The sequence below is a fragment of the Anser anser genome (assembly GCF_964211835.1).
Source record: "Anser anser genome assembly, chromosome: 2".
NCBI lineage: Eukaryota > Metazoa > Chordata > Aves > Anseriformes > Anatidae > Anser > Anser anser.
The window spans coordinates 117,367,512-117,386,794 of record NC_139721.1 but is presented as its reverse complement, the minus strand read 5'-3'; the positions used below and the strand labels follow the sequence as shown (position 1 = coordinate 117,386,794).

Below are 19,283 nucleotides of genomic sequence, written 5' to 3'. Positions count from 1 at the left end.
TCTACTGATTACAGTGGATTACTACTTCTCTGCATCTTTAATTTGATTGTGGTAATCATAAAACAGCTGTGTGATCATCTTGTCTGTCAAAGAAGAGTGCAGAACAGAGTAGGAATCTTCAACAGAAAATCGGAGAGAAAGTTGTTTTCTATGAGTAAAAACTATTCAGAAAGTAGGAACTGCTTCTGACCTTTAGCCTGCGATCCTGGTCTCCGCTGCACAGAGAATTTACAGATACTTTAAAGGTCTTCCAGGCTGGATTTAAGTTATTCATCACAACCTGAGAATGAAAAGAAATGAAGGGAAGCCTGAATATTTGCACATTTCTACTAACAAGAGCCACAATTTTAAAAATAGTAGTACCATAAAGAGGAGAAAACAACTGAGCTGGAGGTTTGGTGAAAAACATGCATGGGATACCTGCTTTGGAGCAACCTGCAGTTTCCAACAAACCTGCTCTGGAAAGTCCCAGAAAGGAGCACAACTGGGGAAATGGGCCTGTGTCCAGCTCACACTACAAAGAATGCCCCAGCACTGCCACGCTGCAGTAGGGGCATAACCCACAAAAGGAAGGCTGTGGGATACATCTCTGAACTGGAAGCCATGGAAGAGATGAAGGCCTTGGCAGTGGGGATGGGCAGTATCAACTTATGGACACATGGTCTTCCCTGGTAGAAGACTTTATGGGATACATAACAAATAGGCTCACAACCCCAAATACCCAGCATAACTCCAGACCGTACACCTAGATGCTGCTTTTAAAGACATTGCCACTCATTGCCATGGAAGCAGTAACAATATTGTGGCATAAGAAACAAATGTAAAGCACCCAGATTACAAATATTTTTATCACAGCAAGCTATGAGGAGCCAAGCGGATATAACATAGCATTAATAGGAAAATGTCTGTAGCATGGTTTGGGCTAAATAAAATATGCATAAGTACTGACCTGCAAACAGAGTATCTGCCAGTTTAATTAAACTTAAATATTTGTCTTCAGTACCATCTTCCCTTACTCTTGTGTGCATAAGTCAAGACCCGATACCCATTAGTCAATAATTAAAGCAGAGATAGAAGGGTTTTTAAACATGGGTGCTTGCAATACTTCTTTGACATTGGAAGCACAAACTACTCCTCCTGACAACCCACCTGTGTCCTTGGAAAGTAAACCCAACCCTATTCCTTACCTCAGTCCTGTGAACAAGTTGCTGGGTTGCATCATCATTCATCCGGAAAATCTCCAGGAAAGGATCAGATTTGCTGAAAAAATCCTAAAATAAAACATAGAGAATTCTTTTTCTTTGAGCCTTTCAGACACACTGCACCTGTGCTTTCCTGACTGCTAATGAAAAAAGAGTACCAGCATGGTTTTAGTGAAACCTCCTGGTGTCCCTCAGCAATATTTCACTCTTGTGCTTGTTCCACAAGGACTTCCATGGCACTGCTGTTGTTCTCAGACTGGCTATTCAATCATGGTAGGCAGAATGGTAAAATCACACTTTATTTTATTTTTTTTTAACCTTCGTAGACCCAGTCTATGTTCCTGAGCTTTAGCTCCTTCACTGACCTAGCTTATTTCTGCCTACAAAGCTGCTTGGTCTTTTGACATCAGTTTTTATCATGCAGTGTACTTTGAAGCATATTCTACAGTGGCACTACATTCCACGCTGTTTGTCCACCCTCTCAAAATAGAAGTTAACTGGCCAAGACATCATGCTGCTACTAGCTAACACAAGCATTGGCAAGATGAATTAGAGAAGGTTAGAAAAGCAAGTCTTCTTTAGAATGTGAAAACATAAACCATGTAAGGATAACAGAACAGGTAAATGTAAAATATTACTTGGCATCTCTATCAAGAAAATCTGTGACAGGCATTTGGGTTCACATACGTGTTGTACCATAATATACCTGTCATGGATTTGCAATTATCTTACAAGACAGAGAATTCTTAAACCTAAATTAAGTTGCTTTCTATAGTAGAGCCAAAGTGTCACCACAGCCTTTTTAGTTTTAACAACATCCTCTTTTTTTCTGTGCAAGCTGACTGGCTGGAGGAAGGGTTGCTGGGTGTTAGACCTCCACAGCTGGAGGGGAAAATCCAGCTAATTCAAATTGCTCACTGTGGAGTTAATCCACAGGAGGCGAATTCAAGTGGTCCCCATCCATTTTCTGGAATCATGACTCCCATCTTCATTTCCTTCTTCAACAGAATCACATGACTAACTTTATGCATACAGATATTATTTTTCTCTATCAGCCACATCCCAAACCTCCACAGGCCTCTGCATCTATCTGGAGCAGAGAGCAATTCTGTTTGCTCTCCTGGTGTTTCTATGCAAGTGTTAGTATAAAAATAATTGTAATATGCATAGTTAGTTCTACCCTTTTCTCCTCACCAGATGTCTGCTATACTGACAAGATAGCCATAGGGATAGGAAGAGCTTTGAATGTTAGCTAAAGTCTAGGCACATCATTTTGGTCAAATTTGTCTTCAGCACATTGTTACTATTCCACAAGGGCAAGCAAGCAAAGAAATCAGAGCTTTGAAAATGGAAACCAGAATTTGAATGTCTGGAGAAGGAGATGGATCTCTAGGGACTATGCAGTCTTGGGCAAGACTCAAGCAACCTAAAGTCTTTTCCATGCCCTAAAGATGAAATCTGTCAATGTTGCTGTGTTCAATGTGTTGTTCTGTGAGTGACCTGTTTCTTTTTCTGCTAGAGAAGAGGCAATGGTGTGTTTAGAAACTGATGCAAAGCATGTATGTATGCTTCTGTTAAACTTTATCACATGGAGCTCTAAACAACAAAGCTGTATGTTCGACCATTTTTTCCAATTACATTGTTATGATACATTTAACGTAAGAGTGTGTAGAACTAGCACAAAACCCAACAAAGTCTGTAACTCAGGAGTTTTCCTCAAGGCCCTGATATAGATTTAGTATGTGGACTGAATTCAGTGCTTGAAACTTCTGGTCTGTAAGGGGCTTTGGTGATCAAATTCTGCCAGATTACTACTGCACAGCAGAGAAGAGAGTGAGGCAGCTGGTTTAATCATAGTGACACCAAAATTGAGAGTGCATGGGATTAAAAATGATTGAGCTGCCTCTTCTTACACATAAGCATATTGTTTAAGGGTGAGTAAAAGCTTAACGTTTAATGGATTCTTTATGAAACACAAATTTGGTAAGAAAAGTTATCTGAAAGAAAACACCTCAAAATGATACATCCAAAAGAATGCACCCCGCAGTGCAGAAAACTTCAGAAAGGATAACAGGATTTTGTGTAAGAAGACTCAAAATATAGTATCACTTTGAGCTGAGTATCATGAAAACTGACAGAGCAAACCTCAGCACTAGGGAAGTAATTTTTAATATCTGGTTTTAATAACAAAGGCAATACCATCTGAAGGGAAAGATTTTCACTCTGGATGATAGCTTCTATTGCCCCTCCTCAATGTAAAACCAAAGCTTAATTCCTTGCAGAATCAAGGTAAAAGCCTCAAATCCTTCAATATTGAAGATGCTCTGTAACAACTTAAAAATGATAAGCTAAATAAAAACATTTTCTTAGTTATTAACATTTTCAAAGCATTTTTGTTGTTACGCTAAATCTATCAGCTTTGCTTTACCTCACATGAGAATCTTCTGAAAGAAGAATAGCAGCAATAAAGGTTTAATGTTTTGATAATTTAATAATGCTTGAATGATTAATGTAACGCATTTGCTCCTAGCATAATGCACACTGCTCTTTCAGTATGTGTGGCAGTTACGCAATATTAACACAAATACGTGGTTTAAACTTTAAAAAATTAACCACCTCTGTTTCTGAGCACCTTGTTTGACACATCTTTTGGTATGCTCATTTTCAGAACATGACAGTTTTTAAAACTCAGGTTTAGGGAGTCAAGTTAAAGGTCCCTCAGAAAAGACACTAATCAGTTTTGGAAATTCATCAGTAGCAGGACAAAGCATTTAAGAATTTTTTAGTAGTTCAGTACTGAGGTGTCCTGGTTTCAACTGGGATAGAGTTAATTGTCCTCCTAGTAGGTGGTATGGTGCTGTGTTTTGGATTTAGGATGAGAGTTATGCTGGTAAAACAGCAATCTTTCAGTTGTTGCAGAGCACTGCTTACACAGAGTCAAGGATGTTCCAGCTGCCCATAGCGCCCTGCCAGCCAGGAGGCTGCGGGTGCACCACGAGCTGGGAGGGGACGCAGCCAGGACAGCTGGCCCAAACCGGCCAGAGCCATGTCCCATACCGCATGGGGTCGTGCCGAAGACTGGGACTGAGCGGGTTGGCCGGAGTGTGGCTGCCACCGCGCGGGGTCTGTCTGGGCATCATCACTCGGTGGGCAGTGAGCAATTGCGTTGTGCATCGCTGTGCATTCATCCTGGAGGAGAGAAGGCTCGGGGGGATCATAGCAATGTCTAGGCATCCCCAAAGGCAGGATGCAAAGAAGACGGAGCCAGGCTCTGTAGTGGGTTTACGTGGCAAGGTTTTGGTAGCAGGGGGCCATAGGGGTGGCTTCTGTGAGAAGGATCTAGAAGCTGCCCCATGTTTCGTAAGGGCCCCACTGCCGACCAGAGCTGAGCCAATAACTGATGTTGTTTTGCGCCTCTGTGAGAGCAGATTTAAGACAGAGAAAAAAAAACGCTGCGCCACACAGCAGCTAGGAGAGTGAGAGGAGTGAGGAACAGCCTTGCAGGCGCCAAGGTCAGTGAAGAAGGAGGGGGAGAGGTGCTCCAGGTGCCGGGGCAGAAGTCCCCTGCGGCCTGTGGTGAGGACCATGGTGAAGCAGGCTGTCCCCCTGCAGCCCATGGAGTGCCACGGTGGAGCAGGGTTCCACGCTGCAGCCCGTGGAGGAGACCACGGTGGAGCAGGTGGACCTGCACTGACGGACGCTACGGCCTGTGGAGGACCCCTGCCAGAGCCAGAAGATTCCGGGCCAGACCTGCAGCCCGCGGAGAGGAGACCCCGCAGGAGCAGGTGACCTGGCAGGAGCTGCTGCCCGTGGGGGATCCAGGTTGGAGCAGTTTGCTTCAGAGGGATGGACCCCGTGGTATGGACCCATATCTGGAGCAGTTCTTGAAGAGCTGCTGCCTGTGGGCAGCCCACGCCGGATCAGTTCAGCAAGGACTGCATCCCGTGGGAGGGACCCCACAGCACAGGGGACGAGAGTGACCGAGAAGGAGCGGTGAAGAAGAAGCGCTGTAGACTGACCATAACCCCCATTTCCCCGTTCCCTTGCGCCGCTTGGGGGGAGGAGGTGGAAGAGGGTGGATGGGGGGGGAAGATGCTTTTGGTTTCTTTCCTTTGTTTCTCACTCTAGCTCGTTAGTAATAAGCAATAAATCTTACTGTCTCCCTATGCTCAGTCTGTTTTGCCTGTCACGATAATTACTGTGCGATCTCCTTGTCCTTATCTCAACCCTTGAGGCCTTTTAATCGTATTTTCTCCCCATTCCTCTTTGAGGAGGGGGAGTCAGAGAGCGGTTGTGGTGGAGCTTGGCCGCCCACCCGAGTAAAACCACCACAGGCTCTTGTCAGCGGTGCCCAGCGGCCGTACGGCTCTACGTGGCCTTGCTTCAGCAGGGGGGCTGGAGCAGATGACCTCCAGACGCCCCTTCCATCCCCAGCCCTTCTCTGAGCTTCCTTCTGGGTAAAACACAGGCCCCTTTTACACCACTGACACAGAAGATGGCGTAGGATGCCACCACTTCACGTAACTAATGAGGCGCTGCTCATTTCTATCGTCCTCCTGAGACAGCCAAGAGGTGCCGATGCTCCTGATTTTCTCTAAACAACCCTAGGTTTCTCAGTCACGTTCCCACTGTCTCTGGCCAATTTCCACCTTCCCAGGTGATAAGTTGTTCCTCAGTTTCTTGTTGTGTCCTCATCAATGGTGGAACACAAAAAGCAATGCAACTTTCCAAGACTCCTTTGGGAGAATTAGAAAGCAGGTATTCTTTATTAACAGCGCTGGGTGTGTGGGGTATAATTCCACCCAACATGTACACCTAAGCAAAACAAGGAGTACTTTATTCATGGTACGGTGATATCCGTATTCATGCAGTTTGCAAGAAAGGGCAGGATTTATGCTAATGGTTTCTCAGACCTAATTATCATATTGCCCCTCCTACTATCGCAGGCGCAGTAACCTCTGGTGGTTGCACTTTGGGGGCTTTCTGATAAAGGCTCATAGTTTTTTTCGTCTTGCACTTCTTTCCGTTTTGCACATGCACAGTCATTGTTTAACTGCTTCAGCACTTTTGATCTTCTATAAGCTCAGCTAACTTAATTAAGTTCTACTTTGGGCACCGTGTTCCTTCTTCAGCCTGGATTTTGTGGACAGAGCTGAATCTTCTTATCACGCGAGGCCGATACAACAACTGAGCAATATAAAATTTTGTGGCTGCTCCCATCCCCAACACTTTCCCATTCCCATGACGACTTCTCATCCCCCAAATGACTTCTCACCCCCAAGTCTCACTCGGGGACCCGCCACCCGCAGCCGCTCCCCATCAGGAGCAGACATCCCCAAACCAATTGGCGGCGCAGGCAGAGGACTGCGTTCAGTCCGTCCCCCCCCCGCCCCTTCCCCCCTTCTGACCGATGCAGGAATAAGTGCAGGCAGAGGCTTTGCAGGGTGGAAAAGTTGTAATTTATTCCTGGGGTAATTGTGGCTGCCACCCCCAGCCCGTCCCCAGGTGAGGCGCGGCCGCCTGCTCAGTTGCGGGGCCTGGCCTGCCGGCCCGCGTGGTCGCCAGACCCCGGCTCCTCCTGCTCGACCCGACGTAGCCAGTCTGTGTCCTCCGGGTTGTCGTACCACAGGGGCAGTGGCAGTCTGTCCCTGTCCTGCCCCAAGCGCCAGGAGCGGCTGCGGACAAGCTGTCGTGGTTCAAAGGGGCTGCGCTCCCTGCGCCTGGGCGAGGCGCTGCGGGAGCGGTAGCCTGAGGGGCTCCTCTGCCGCTGCTGCTGCTGCTGCTGCCGCCGCTCCAGCCGCGCGTCGCGTTGCAATCTTCCGCGGGGTCGTCGGGCCAGGCGCACAACTCCAACGATGGGCCCGCGGCACAGCGGGCAGGTGTTTCTTTCTGCAGCCCAGGCCTGGATGCAATCCAGGCAGAAGGAGTGCCTGCAGGGGTCCACGCAAGCTGCGTTGGACAGCTGGTCCAAGCAGATGGGGCATGTCTCGTCCTCGGGGGCCTCCTCTGGCTGCTCCTGCTGCTGTGGCCGGCTCATGGTGCCTGCCGCCGCTGCGACGTGGAGCTGGTCGTCCTCTGGGGGAGGCTGCCTTGGTGGCAGGCGCTTAGCAGCAGCCTGGGGTCTTCAGCACCTCCCTTGCCTCGCGGGTCGCCGGCAGGACGTCAACGCCTCACGTGCCACCAGCGTGCCACCAGGAGGACTACTGCAGATAGAACCAGGAAGAAAATATTCTAGCAGCAAACAGACATTAGCTTTCTAGGTTCAACCAAGTTGTCTAGAGTACTGTAGCTGTCAACATTCCGTGTATGGATTGCAAACATTGCTATTAGAATGGCAAATATGCTTATCATCGGTTATACTTGGCAAGACTGCGCTTAGGACAGATGAGGTACATAGATGTCTGTAGGTTTGAGACCCTTACCGAAGGCCCTCGATGGCTCGCGTGCAACAAGAATGGCTTCGCGTGTGCCTCTTGCAACACCTCCGCCTCTCTCTCTCCTTCCAGCCGTGGGACCTCGAGCTCTCGACCACCACCAGCCGGACTGGCCGCAGGCGCGCCGCTCAGGGCACTTATAGCCAGCCACCTTTTGTGAGGTCATAGGGTGACATCAGAAGGGTCTCGGGGTGCCCCTGATGGCAGCACTGACAGAGGTCACCTGGCCGTTGTGAGACAATGCTGACGTGAGATGGCTGCTCCACGCTGACAGGAGCCAAGCATGGAGAGCGGTATCAGGCTAATTAAGAAAAGCCATCTCGGAAGAGACCGAACCCAGGAGTGGGCCAAGGAGTGGGCCCTAAGGTATCAAGAATAAAGTGTCACTTCAAATACCTGAGACTCCCGTCAAGTCAGTGCTGCCATCAGGGACACCCCGAGACCCTTCTGATGTCACCCTATGACCTCACAAAAGGTGGCTGGCTATAAGTGCCCTGAGCGGCGCGCCTGCGGCCAGTCCGGCTGGTGGTAGTCGAGAGCTCGAGGTCCCACGGCTGGAAGGAGAGAGAGAGGCGGAGGTGTTGCAAGAGGCACACGCGAAGCCATTCTTGTTGCACGCGAGCCATCGAGGGCCTTCGGTAAGGGTCTCAAATCTATAGACATCTATGTACCTCATCTGTCCTAAGCGCAGTCTTGCCAAGTATAACCGATGATAAGCATATTTGCCATTCTAATAGCAATGTTTGCAATCCATACACGGAATGTTGACAGCTACAGTACTCTAGACAACTTGGTTGAACCTAGAAAGCTAATGTCTATTTGCTGCTAGAATATTTTCTTCCTGGTTCTATCTGCAGTAGTCCTCCTGGTGGCACGCTGGTGGCACGTGAGGCGTTGACGTCCTGCCGGCGACCCGCGAGGCAAGGGAGGTGCTGAAGACCCCAGGCTGCTGCTAAGTGCCTGGCAGCAGGGCAGCCTCCCCCAGAGGACGACCAGCTCCACGTCGCAGCGGCGGCAGGCACCATGAGCCGGCCACAGCAGCAGGAGCAGCCAGAGGAGGCCCCCGAGGACGAGACATGCCCCATCTGCTTGGACCAGCTGTCCAACGCAGCTCGCGTGGACCCCTGCAGCCACCCCTTCTGCCTGGATTGCATCCAGGCCTGGGCTGCAGAAAGAAACACCTGCCCGCTGTGCCGCGGGCCCATCGTTGGAGTTGTGCGCCTGGCCCGACGACCCCGCGGAAGATTGCAACGCGACGCGCGGCTGGAGCGGCGGCAGCAGCAGCAGCAGCAGCGGCAGAGGAGCCCCTCAGGCTACCGCTCCCGCAGCGCCTCGCCCAGGCGCAGGGAGCGCAGCCCCTTTGAACCACGACAGCTTGTCCGCAGCCGCTCCTGGCGCTTGGGGCAGGACAGGGACAGACTGCCACTGCCCCTGTGGTACGACAACCCGGAGGACACAGACTGGCTACGTCGGGTCGAGCAGGAGGAGCCGGGGTCTGGCGACCACGCGGGCCGGCAGGCCAGGCCCCGCAACTGAGCAGGCGGCCGCGCCTCACCTGGGGACGGGCTGGGGGTGGCAGCCACAATTACCCCAGGAATAAATTACAACTTTTCCACCCTGCAAAGCCTCTGCCTGCACTTATTCCTGCATCAGTCAGCGGGTGGGGCTGAACGCAGCCCTGTCCCGCTGCCTGCGCCGCCAATTGGTTTGGGGATGTCTGCTCCTGATGGGGAGCGGCTGCGGGTGGCGGGTCCCCGAGTGAGACTTGGGGATGAGAAGTCATTTGGGGGATGAGAAGTCGTCATGGGAATGGGAAAGCGTTGGGGATGGGAGCAGCCACAGAGGTGACCTGGCCCGACTGGGAAAAAGGCTGACAGCAAAATCCTCCTAAAAGCCTGCCAGAAGAGAATGCCTGCCAGCTGGGAACTGGGCCTGGCAACCTGCAGCATCCTTGGAAGGCGCTGCTGGCCTCCTGCAAGTGCAGCCTAAGGGTACCTAAGAACCAGAGACTTCCTGAAGACACCAGCACCAAGGGCAAAAGCAAGGAACTACAAGAGCAACGGACTGTCTGAGAAGGAGGAACGGCTCTGGGAAAGGTGTCCTTCTCAGAGACTAGGAAGCATCGGTGTCTATCGCTTGTCTCAGGTGAAACACAGAAATTAGCAGCGGCTTTTGGCTGCTCTGAGGAGGTGGTGTCCTCTGCCCTCTTCTGTCTCTCTTGATAGAAAAAGGACTCCTTTTCGACCCAAAATGGAGCGCCTCTCTCCCTCAAAACTTCCTGTGCTGCACAAATTGTTCTTGCCTACACAATATCCTAACCCATTGAACCTTTGCTGGGGATGCCCGGCTGACTCCAAACTCTCTGATGGGAGTCTCACATCTTTGCAGTGACACTTTCTTCTTCACTCATTGGGGCCTACTCCTGGGCCCACTCCTGGGTTCGGTCTCTTCCAAGATGGCTTTTCTTAATTAGCCTGATACCTCTCTCCACACTTGCCTTTAATCACAGAATATTGCCCAGTGGTGGTCTGTGGCCATGTGTAGTAAAGAGAACTTTTCAGCAAAGAAAGCCTCCGTGTCCTTGTGTATTGCAGCATCCTACCAACTCCCACTTGCCATCTCTCTACACCCGCAGGCCGGGGGGCATCCGTGAAGGGCTCAAACCTTTGGAAGGTCACGGCATGAACTTTGTTGTTGTCAGAAGCGGGATTCCGTAAAATGCGCGCTCAGGGATGCTTTTGAGGAGATGGTAGAAGAACACTGGGAGGTGCACGAGGCTGTCCTGGTTTCAGCTGAGATAGTGTTCCTTGTCTTCCCAGTAGCTGGTATGGAGCTGGGTTCTGGATTTCGGATGACAGTGATGCTGATAACACACTGATCTTTTAGTTCCAGCAGAGCAGTGCTTACACAGAGTCAAGAACATTTCAGCTGCCCATATCGCCCTGCCAGCGAGGAGGCTGGGGTTGCACAAGGGGGACACAGCCAGGGCAGCTGGCCCAAACTGACCAAAGGGATGTCCCACATCATGTGGAGGAGTAGTGCTGAACAATAAAAGTGGGGGGGCTGGCCAGGGTCAGGTGGCTGCTTCTTGGAGTCTGGCTGGACATCAGTCTGTGGGTGCTGAGCAATTGTACTGTGTAACACTTGTTTCATATAATCCATTGTTATAATTATTATAATTACTTTCCCTTCCTTTTCTGTCCTATTAAACTGTGGTTATCTGAAACCATGAATTTTACTTTTTCTTTCCTGATTCTCTCCCCCATTCTACTGAGTGGAGGGGAGCGAGCGAATGGCTGTGTGGTGCTTAGCTGCCTGCTTGGTTAAACCACAGCATGAGGAAATACATTAAAAAGTGGTATTAGCTTTTACTTTACACACATTTGCTGGAGAATCTCAAGCCATGATAACTGCCTCTCTTAGAACAGGAAAGGCAGTTTTCCTGCCTCATTGCTCATAATTTATTACAGCTATCATAAAAATGTAGCTGCTTGTTATGGTAATTGTGACACAGCTATTAATGCAATAGAACCTTTCCAAAAGTTATTGTTCCTCTGTGAAGTGTTCTCAGTGGATCTCTTGAAACAAAGATGTGCCATCTGAGCTGACTGGGCTTCAATAAAACATGAAAATGCAGTTATACCTTCCAAACAAGTACTGTAATAAAACCATAACCTTTATTTCTGCAAAGTCAGTTAACTAAAGGAAACTTTCTTACTGTGACTTTCTATAATTCTGTACTGAATGTTTCAGTCACCCCTTCAGGAAAAATTGCGTAGGCTTTATTTGTTTTATGGCATCTCTAAAACTCTTGCAGTTTTACATGGGGGGAGTAAAAAAACAAACAAACAAAAAAATATACTGCCTGATAAATTATACCAACAAACTTTGTTTAATCTGCCAAAAATGTGTGTTCACACTTTTTTCCCTAGTGAAGGAAACTCTTCTATTCAGGGATCACAATCTGGATAACCTTTCAAGCTTTCTTTTAAAGGATAGAAGAAGAAAATTGTTGTCCTTTCAAGACACCGCTGATGGTAATGGATGGGAAGAGGTTTTTTTTAATCCTTAAAGTACATCCAGAATCTCCTCTCACCCATTCTTTTACCCACAAGTTGTTAGACAAAAAGATTTAACTTCTGTCACTTCCACAGACACCAGTGCAGCACACCCTGATATGACACAGGTGGCTCTGTGTAGCAGAGCATGAGCAATTGCTCCACAAGCTTCCTCTATCTTTCAGGAGATTTCTAGGCCAGTCCCAGCCCTCACTTTGCTTCTCTGATATAATCTCTCTGCACAGATCCTCACTCCACTGAGAAGGGACAGGCATGCAAAACCATGCTTAGGCTTTCACCAGATGGGCTTTCCTCTATTCTCTAGTGCTTTTTTTTAAACTTTATGTGACTTTGGAGCACCCATGCTTTTTCATCAATGGATGAATGGTGCAATTTAAGGAACTTCAAATCTTAGTAACAGTAATTACTAGTAGTGCCTTACATCTACTGACATCAAAGTTAATTCTAAGCCATATCAAAAGCCATAGCCTCTTCTTATAAATGAGATAAGTGAAGTTTCAGCCAGATTTAGAGCCATGCCTCTAGCTGGAGCAAATTGAAAGACTTCTTTCAACAGTGACTGTCTTTTCATAGAATCATAGAATCATAGAATATCCTGAGTTGGAAGGGACCCATAAGGATCATCAAGTCCAACTCCTGGCACCGCACAGGTCTGCCCAAAAGTTTAGACCATGTGAATAAGTGCACAGTCCAATCGCTTCTTAAATTCAGACAGGCTTGGTGCACTGACTACTTCACTGGGGAGCCTGTTCCAGTGTGCGACCACCTTCTCAGTGAAGAACCTCTTCCTGATGTCCATCCTAAACTTCCCCTGCCTCAGCTTCACACCGTTCCCACGGGTCCTATCACTGGTGGTAACAGAGAATAGGTCATCTGCCTCTCCACTCCCCTTTGCGAGGAAGCTGTAGACTGCGATGAGGTCCCCCCTCAGCCTCCTCTTCTCCAGGCTGAACAGGCCCAGTGACCTCAGCCACTCCTCATCTGTCTTCCCCTCTAGGCCCTTCACCATCTTCATCGCCCTCCTCTGGACACTCTCCAACAGTTTAATGCCCTTTTTGTACTGTGGTGCCCAGAACTGCACACAGTACTCGAGGTGAGGCCGCACCAGCGCAGAGTAGAACAGGACAATCCCTTCCCTCGACCGACTAGCAATGCCGTGCTTGATGCACCCCAGGGTACGGCTGGCCCTCCTGGCTGCCAGGGCACACTGCTGGCTCATATTCAACTTGCTGTCAACCACAACCCCCAGATCCCTCTCTGCGGGGCTGCTCTCCAGCGTCTCATCGCCCAGTCTGTACGTATAGCCAGGGTTGCCCTGTCCCAGGTGCAGGACCCAGCACTTGCTTTTGTTAAACTTCATGTGGTCGGTGATCGCCCAGCTCTCCAATCTGTCCAGATCTCTCTGCAAGGCCTTTCCACCCTCATCCGAGTCCACAACTCCTCCAAGTTTGGTGTCGTCGGCAAATTTGCTCAGAACACCTTCTAGTCCTACATCTAAATCATTTATAAAAACATTGAAGAGGACTGGCCCTAAAATGGAGCCTTGAGGGACCCCACTAGTGACCATCCACCAGCCAGATGTGGCCCCATTTACCACAACCCTTTGAGCCCTGCCCATCAGCCAATTGCTCACCCATTGTATGATGTTTTTGTTTAGCTGTATGCTGGACATTTTGTCCAGTAGGATCCTATGGGAAACCGTGTCAAAACAGTGACTGTCTTTTAGTGATTTTCATCAGCTGAAAACAGGAGTTTTGATTCAAATAACAGAAAAAGATCACTGCCTGAGTTGCACACTGTACTACACAGGAATTTGTTTTTATTAGATGAATCCCACCTTGACTAGACATGTTAAAATGGCAATAGTGGTCATGCTCTTGCAATATTTCTGAATGATCCTCCTTAACTTATCCCCATAAGTATTTCGACTACTCTCTAAAGCTATTGCCCAGAAAACACCGGCCTAATTTGGAAGCATGCTCTGGCAATATCCTTTCAGTTAATAACAACAAGAGCCATATGTAACTCATAACATTTACACTAGATTACCTTTTACATTTGTGGAGAAGGAATGAGCAAGTGAAGTCCTATTACGTCGTACACACCTTTTCCTTTTTCTAGATGTGACTGTGTGGAACAGTAAAAATCTCGAGTGCAGTTTTGGAAATCAGGTTTAAAAATGTCTGTCTTTAGACGAGGTTGGTAAACCTATATTTCGACACCTAAATGAATTATGTGATTCTGAAACACTAGAAGTCCAGCAACTCTGGAGAAAGAGGTAATTCATCTTTCAGATGAGAAACAAATTAAGGTCCTGATCATTTATGACTGTTAATGATCCTAACCACAGTAATGCTATTTACCTGTTATAAATAAATTCCAGTACTATTAATCACTTTCTGCTTGCCTGAGTTTTCCTGGCAGTTACAACCTAAAATGCTATTCATCAGTTATGGCATGATTTTGAAAATCTGATGTCTGTAACCAAAAATACTCTGATTTGATTTTAAGCTACTTAATTGTCAAATTTTACAAGCACATGCTTGGAGCATCAGAATTGTAAACTTTTGTATAGGGTTATCATATGTTTTAATTAGAGAAGTTTCATATGTGGGAAGGGACTCTTTACCATTATAAAGTATTTACTCTTTACTTGTAAAGTAATGGTAGATATTGTGATCCAGTGCACTTGTAAATATCTGATCTTTAATTATATGTAAAGCCCTATTATCTAAAAGACGGTTATGGTCTTATGACACCTACAGATTACAAAGATATTCCCCAGATTACCTCAAATAATTATGTATCGTCTATTACACTGAAATAACAGAGTGTGCCTGACAAGCAGTCACCTAGATTTCCTGGGCTGTGTATTGCTTCAGGTGCTTATTATACGTGTATTGCTAAACAAGATCAGATACTTTTAGCAAGATAATTCTTATAATGAAGAGTAGTGTCTGAGTCAGTGGAGAAATTTCTTATTAAAAATGGAAAAAGGATTTAACAAATATGCTACAGTCTTTTACTCACATTTAAGCTAGATTTTGACTATCAGAAAGTATATCATGAGTGAGCTGTTTTCTAGCTTTTAAAATCCTTGCTTCAACTATATCATCTTTGACTACTTATAGAAAGACTTCTCTAAGCACTTCTGATCTGTGGCATTTTAAATAATTAAGTTGTCTTAGCAATAGCATAATTAAATTGTCTTGGTTTTAATTAGATTCCCTTGATTTTTTTTTCCTAATTACTTCACAACTTAAGGAAAGCCTCATTGTGAACACTGATCGGAAATCTCTGATGTGTTTAATAATATGAGGCAAAAAATATCTGCAGGTGAAGATCTCATTAAATTATATTTGCAGGCATTCTTACAACTTTCAGTAAGGTTAATATCAAGCAGCTTACCTTGTCATCCAATTTCCGTGCGCTGAATGAAAGTTCAACGTAGTCATCATTGCCAGACAATTCCTCAGCAATCACCTAAATGGAAAGCTACATTTGAGTTTTGCATGGTGTAATGAAAATGGAGAAAGATGTCATTTGCCAATGTGAAGACTGGAGACCCCATTAGGAAACTGAAGTGTGGTACAAGTTAATATATTTCTCTTTGCAATCAGGAAGGACTAATAGCATTCAGTGAACCACTTGCCCAGCTGGGTGACAACTCATTAAACCTCCAAAACTGAATCATTTTTCATCATGTGACCGTGCCTTATCAAGCAGCTGTAAAATGAACGGACCTCCACATCCCTCAGTAAGCCCTCTCCTCTGAACAAGTACTTTTCCTCAGATTGGACAATGGAGAATTCCACACAGACTCACTGTGTCCAGGGGAAGAAAAAAAGCTATACATGAGTTGCATTATTTAGGTCTATAGCAAACTAAATTGGAAAGTCACTTTTCATTAGCTGCAATGAAAGGCACATATACCATAGGAGAGTTCTGGTATCATTTGACTGCAATAGGTACATTTACAAAACGATTTACCGTATACCGAGTCAGAAGAAAGTAACTCTGAAACAATGTAGTATAGTTCTTTCAGGTACATAAGATTTACTGACAATGACGCAAGTCACTGTGCTGTGTGATGTTGTTAAAAAAATGAAATACCAAAGCATCCCTCATGACTAGGCCATTAAAATACTCTAGTGGAGAGAAGGTATTAACTAAAGATGGGATACTTCATTGAAAAATGTTCTTTGAAACGAACTGCATTATATTCTATTTGGTCTTTCCCTGTCCTACAAATTCCCCCCACAGATTACATCACCTAAAAAAACATGTTTCCTGGGTATTTCACGTCCACAGCCACACTCTTGGTAGCCACATTGGCTCCCCAGACAGGGTCTGACCATATCCACCACATGGACTCCAGGTCCTCGAGGATCCACTGGGGTATTTCAACTGTTCCTCAAATCCACTGAAGGCTACCGAGGTGCAGTGGTTGATGCTTTTACTAGCCACATATACAGCCCCCAGCAGTTAGCCAGGCTGCCTACAGCTGCAATATATTTCATTAGCATCGTGACTTTTTAAGATCTTTTACCCAGTACCTCAGGTTCAGAAATAAAGATAACTAATCCGTTTCCACTAATTCTGTTGAGAGATCAGTCTTTTCACATAGTAATTTTTGTCTGAGTTCAGTTTTCTCCCATTTGAGTAAAGTCAACCCGTTCTTTTATACCACTTGCCAGAAGCCAATGAAGCTAACTAGGGTCCATGTTTTATCATCATCATCCAGTGTTAGACCAGAAGGGACAATTAACTCAACTTCTCTCACCTCCCGTAAATCACAGACCAAATATTTTTGCCAGAAATCTCTACTAGCAGGCCTAGTGATTTTAGTTGAAGTAGAGTATTTGTGTTTTCACAAGACTTAAACCCCTTCATGTCCCTCATGGAACAGGAGGTGTGTCCAGAACACCACAGGGATAGATGGTGTGAAGTTTGCCCAGATAATCTCAGTGGGCAAAACACATCAGTTTATTTAGGGAGCAAAACTCTCTCCTGGCTCTGTTCAGACAGAAAGAAGACTGGGGGATTTCCTTCCAATCCCAGAACCAAAAGTAGTTTCACCTTAGGCATTTAAGCAAATCCCTTCCCAACCAGGCACCAAGGAAGTCTAATCTAAGAAAGAAAATTCCCTGGGCTCTCAGAAAGCATTGCTTCTCACATTCTGCAGTCTGCTCTGTGGTTGAAGGCCAGAAAATAAAATAAAATAAAATAAAAAAGCCAAACAATGAAGCCAAAAGAAACCCATCTGGTTAATTGTACATCAAGGAAGAAAATCCTTCTCAATCCCCTTCTCACCTGATCAGAGAGTCCCAAAGCAGAATATTTTACTATAGTCTCTAACTTAATGCAGAGCTGCAAATGTCACAAGCATGCTAGGGTTAGTGCAGACAAGCTTGATCTTGCAAACAAGCCAGCAAAGAGAAAGATGAAAGAGAGGTAATACATTGATTTTCAGATTTCAAGATACACATGGGGCTGAAGTAACTATCCAGTCTGTAATTGCATTACAACACAGCTAAAATACCTAATATGATAAAGCTTCTGCATTTGTTGTTGGTGTGTGTGTTGTTTTTTTTTTTCTCCTCACCTTTCAAATACTACCCATGAAAGACTTTTATATTTAATTACTGTTTGTATGCAATATTTTAAGCGCAGCTAGAAGTGTGTCAAAATGAATTTCTGAAGCTCTAGAGCTTTGGATAAAAATAATCAAGCAGTACAACTTCTGTGCTGTCATCAAAGTACTTAAAAGTAGTAGCAGTAGTAGTAAATGTTATGACTTTTTTTTTTTTCAAATCATACATTATTTGTTGCCATTTCCTTACACGAAACATTTGTCAGAAACAGTAAAATGAATCTGTTAAATTAACAATTTAAATGCATTTCTCAAGCAAAGGTTTCTCTGGTGACTTAGCATGGTGCTTTTAGGGAGATTTAGTCACATTAGATGTCTTTAAATAACAGGAAAATAGAAGTGCATTTAAGACTAGCTTACTGTTATAGATGACTTCCCTGCTGTATTCCCATGTTTGAGTAGGGACTTGGAGAGTTTCCTCTGAGAAACAATCTGAAAAAAAAATGAAAGGGAAAAAATTAGAATCTGTAGTAAACACATGGTTAATTGTGATTTCAATTTTAAGTTGTTTTTCTGTTTGTTTTTATATCAAGGTAATGCCTTAATCCACAGTCAGAGTTCTAGCACAGTAAGACCACTGCTGAGAAGAAAGTTTCTCCAGGAGTTTTGCACACAGGATGCAATGGAAGGACAAAGCACCCCAACAGGATCAAGCAGAATGGGAAGAACACAGTTAACTGAGTAATTGTGGAAAACTGCATGTCAGATTTTCCTCAACTACTTTCAGGATAGAGGTAACAGGACATTAGCAAGTTTTAAATGAACTTAGGTGCCAACAAGGGGGCAGATGTCAGACTCGCCAAAAAAAAAAAAAAAAAAAACAAAAAACCACCACCCTACGTTTATTTTTGCAGAAAATTGACAACCATTTCAAAGAGAACACTATTTTATTTCAAGACATCAAGCACTCCAAACTCAGGACAGCAGCAAGCATTCTGCCCCACAGTTTTTGTTTCCAAAGTTGTCTCTTTTGCTTCCCAGGTATCGGACCTCCTTTGGAACTCAGCACTGTAAATGAACTTGTCCATTCACCAATTTACAAATATACTTCAAATAAATATTACTAAAGTGACACTGACAAAACATATTGTTTCCTATCCCAATAACCATTACATTTTCATAACAATCTTGTAACATTTAAAAGTAGACTAGTAAAAATAATAGAAAAGGAAAAAAACTTAAAGCAATGCATAATTGGTAAGCTACAGTTGATCATCCAGTAATGTTAGGTTTCTCCTTTCTTCCTCTCTATAAAGTTAATGCTGTCTTAAAATGTTTCCCTTTTTCTTTCTCTCTTTCTTTTTTTTCTTTTTTTTTTTCCCCTCTTTCTCTCTCTCTCTCCTTCTTTCTTTCATTGGAAAACTTCAAAATGCAGCCAGATGTAGAGGTAATTCTATACACACCTTAGGAGTCACAATTAATATTATTTTTAATGTAATAAAATTGGAGCAGGATTGCACTATGCCTGCCATGTGCTGCACAGACACTGAGCCAAAGGTTGTTTCTGCCCTAGGAAGTTCTTTCAACAAGCCCTAGGAAGGTTGTTTCTTCACCAGGATGGCTAATCCATAACACTTCAAATAAAATGAACCACAAACAGAGATCTTTGGGAAAATATACAGAAATATTCATTGTAAGAAAGAGGCAGACATCAAGGGAAAAGAACAGCTCCAGGCACTTTGAGAGAGTCCTGGGCATTACACACATTTCAGCAATAAGCCAGACCAGTAAGTAGCAGCCAGAGTCAAAACAGGGTGAGTAATGCGAAATCACAGCCAGCCAAAAAAGGTGCTGTGAGATAGGACCAAATAGGAGGTAAATTTTGGCCTAACATCACCATGGGGATTCATCAATTTTCTGAATTGAACAGAAACATGGAAATAACACCTCAGATTCTACTCAGCTACTGTCATGA

The 19,283-nt window shown here is 45.4% G+C and overlaps 1 protein-coding gene across 3 annotated transcripts in view; it reads right to left on the bottom strand.

The window, feature by feature from the left end:
• CPNE4 (copine 4) overlaps nucleotides 1-19,283 on the bottom strand; it is a 293,591-nt gene that overhangs the window by 89,327 nt on the left and 184,981 nt on the right. For all 3 annotated transcript variants that reach the window (XM_083825879.1, XM_083825877.1, XM_083825878.1), the window contains exons 4-7: nucleotides 17,729-17,800; nucleotides 15,124-15,198; nucleotides 1,188-1,271; nucleotides 191-280 (exon numbers count right to left, since the gene is read on the bottom strand). In XM_083825879.1, coding sequence (XP_083682005.1) covers nucleotides 191-280; nucleotides 1,188-1,271; nucleotides 15,124-15,198; nucleotides 17,729-17,800 — 321 coding nt within the window. The remainder of the gene's footprint in view (nucleotides 1-190; nucleotides 281-1,187; nucleotides 1,272-15,123; nucleotides 15,199-17,728; nucleotides 17,801-19,283) is intronic.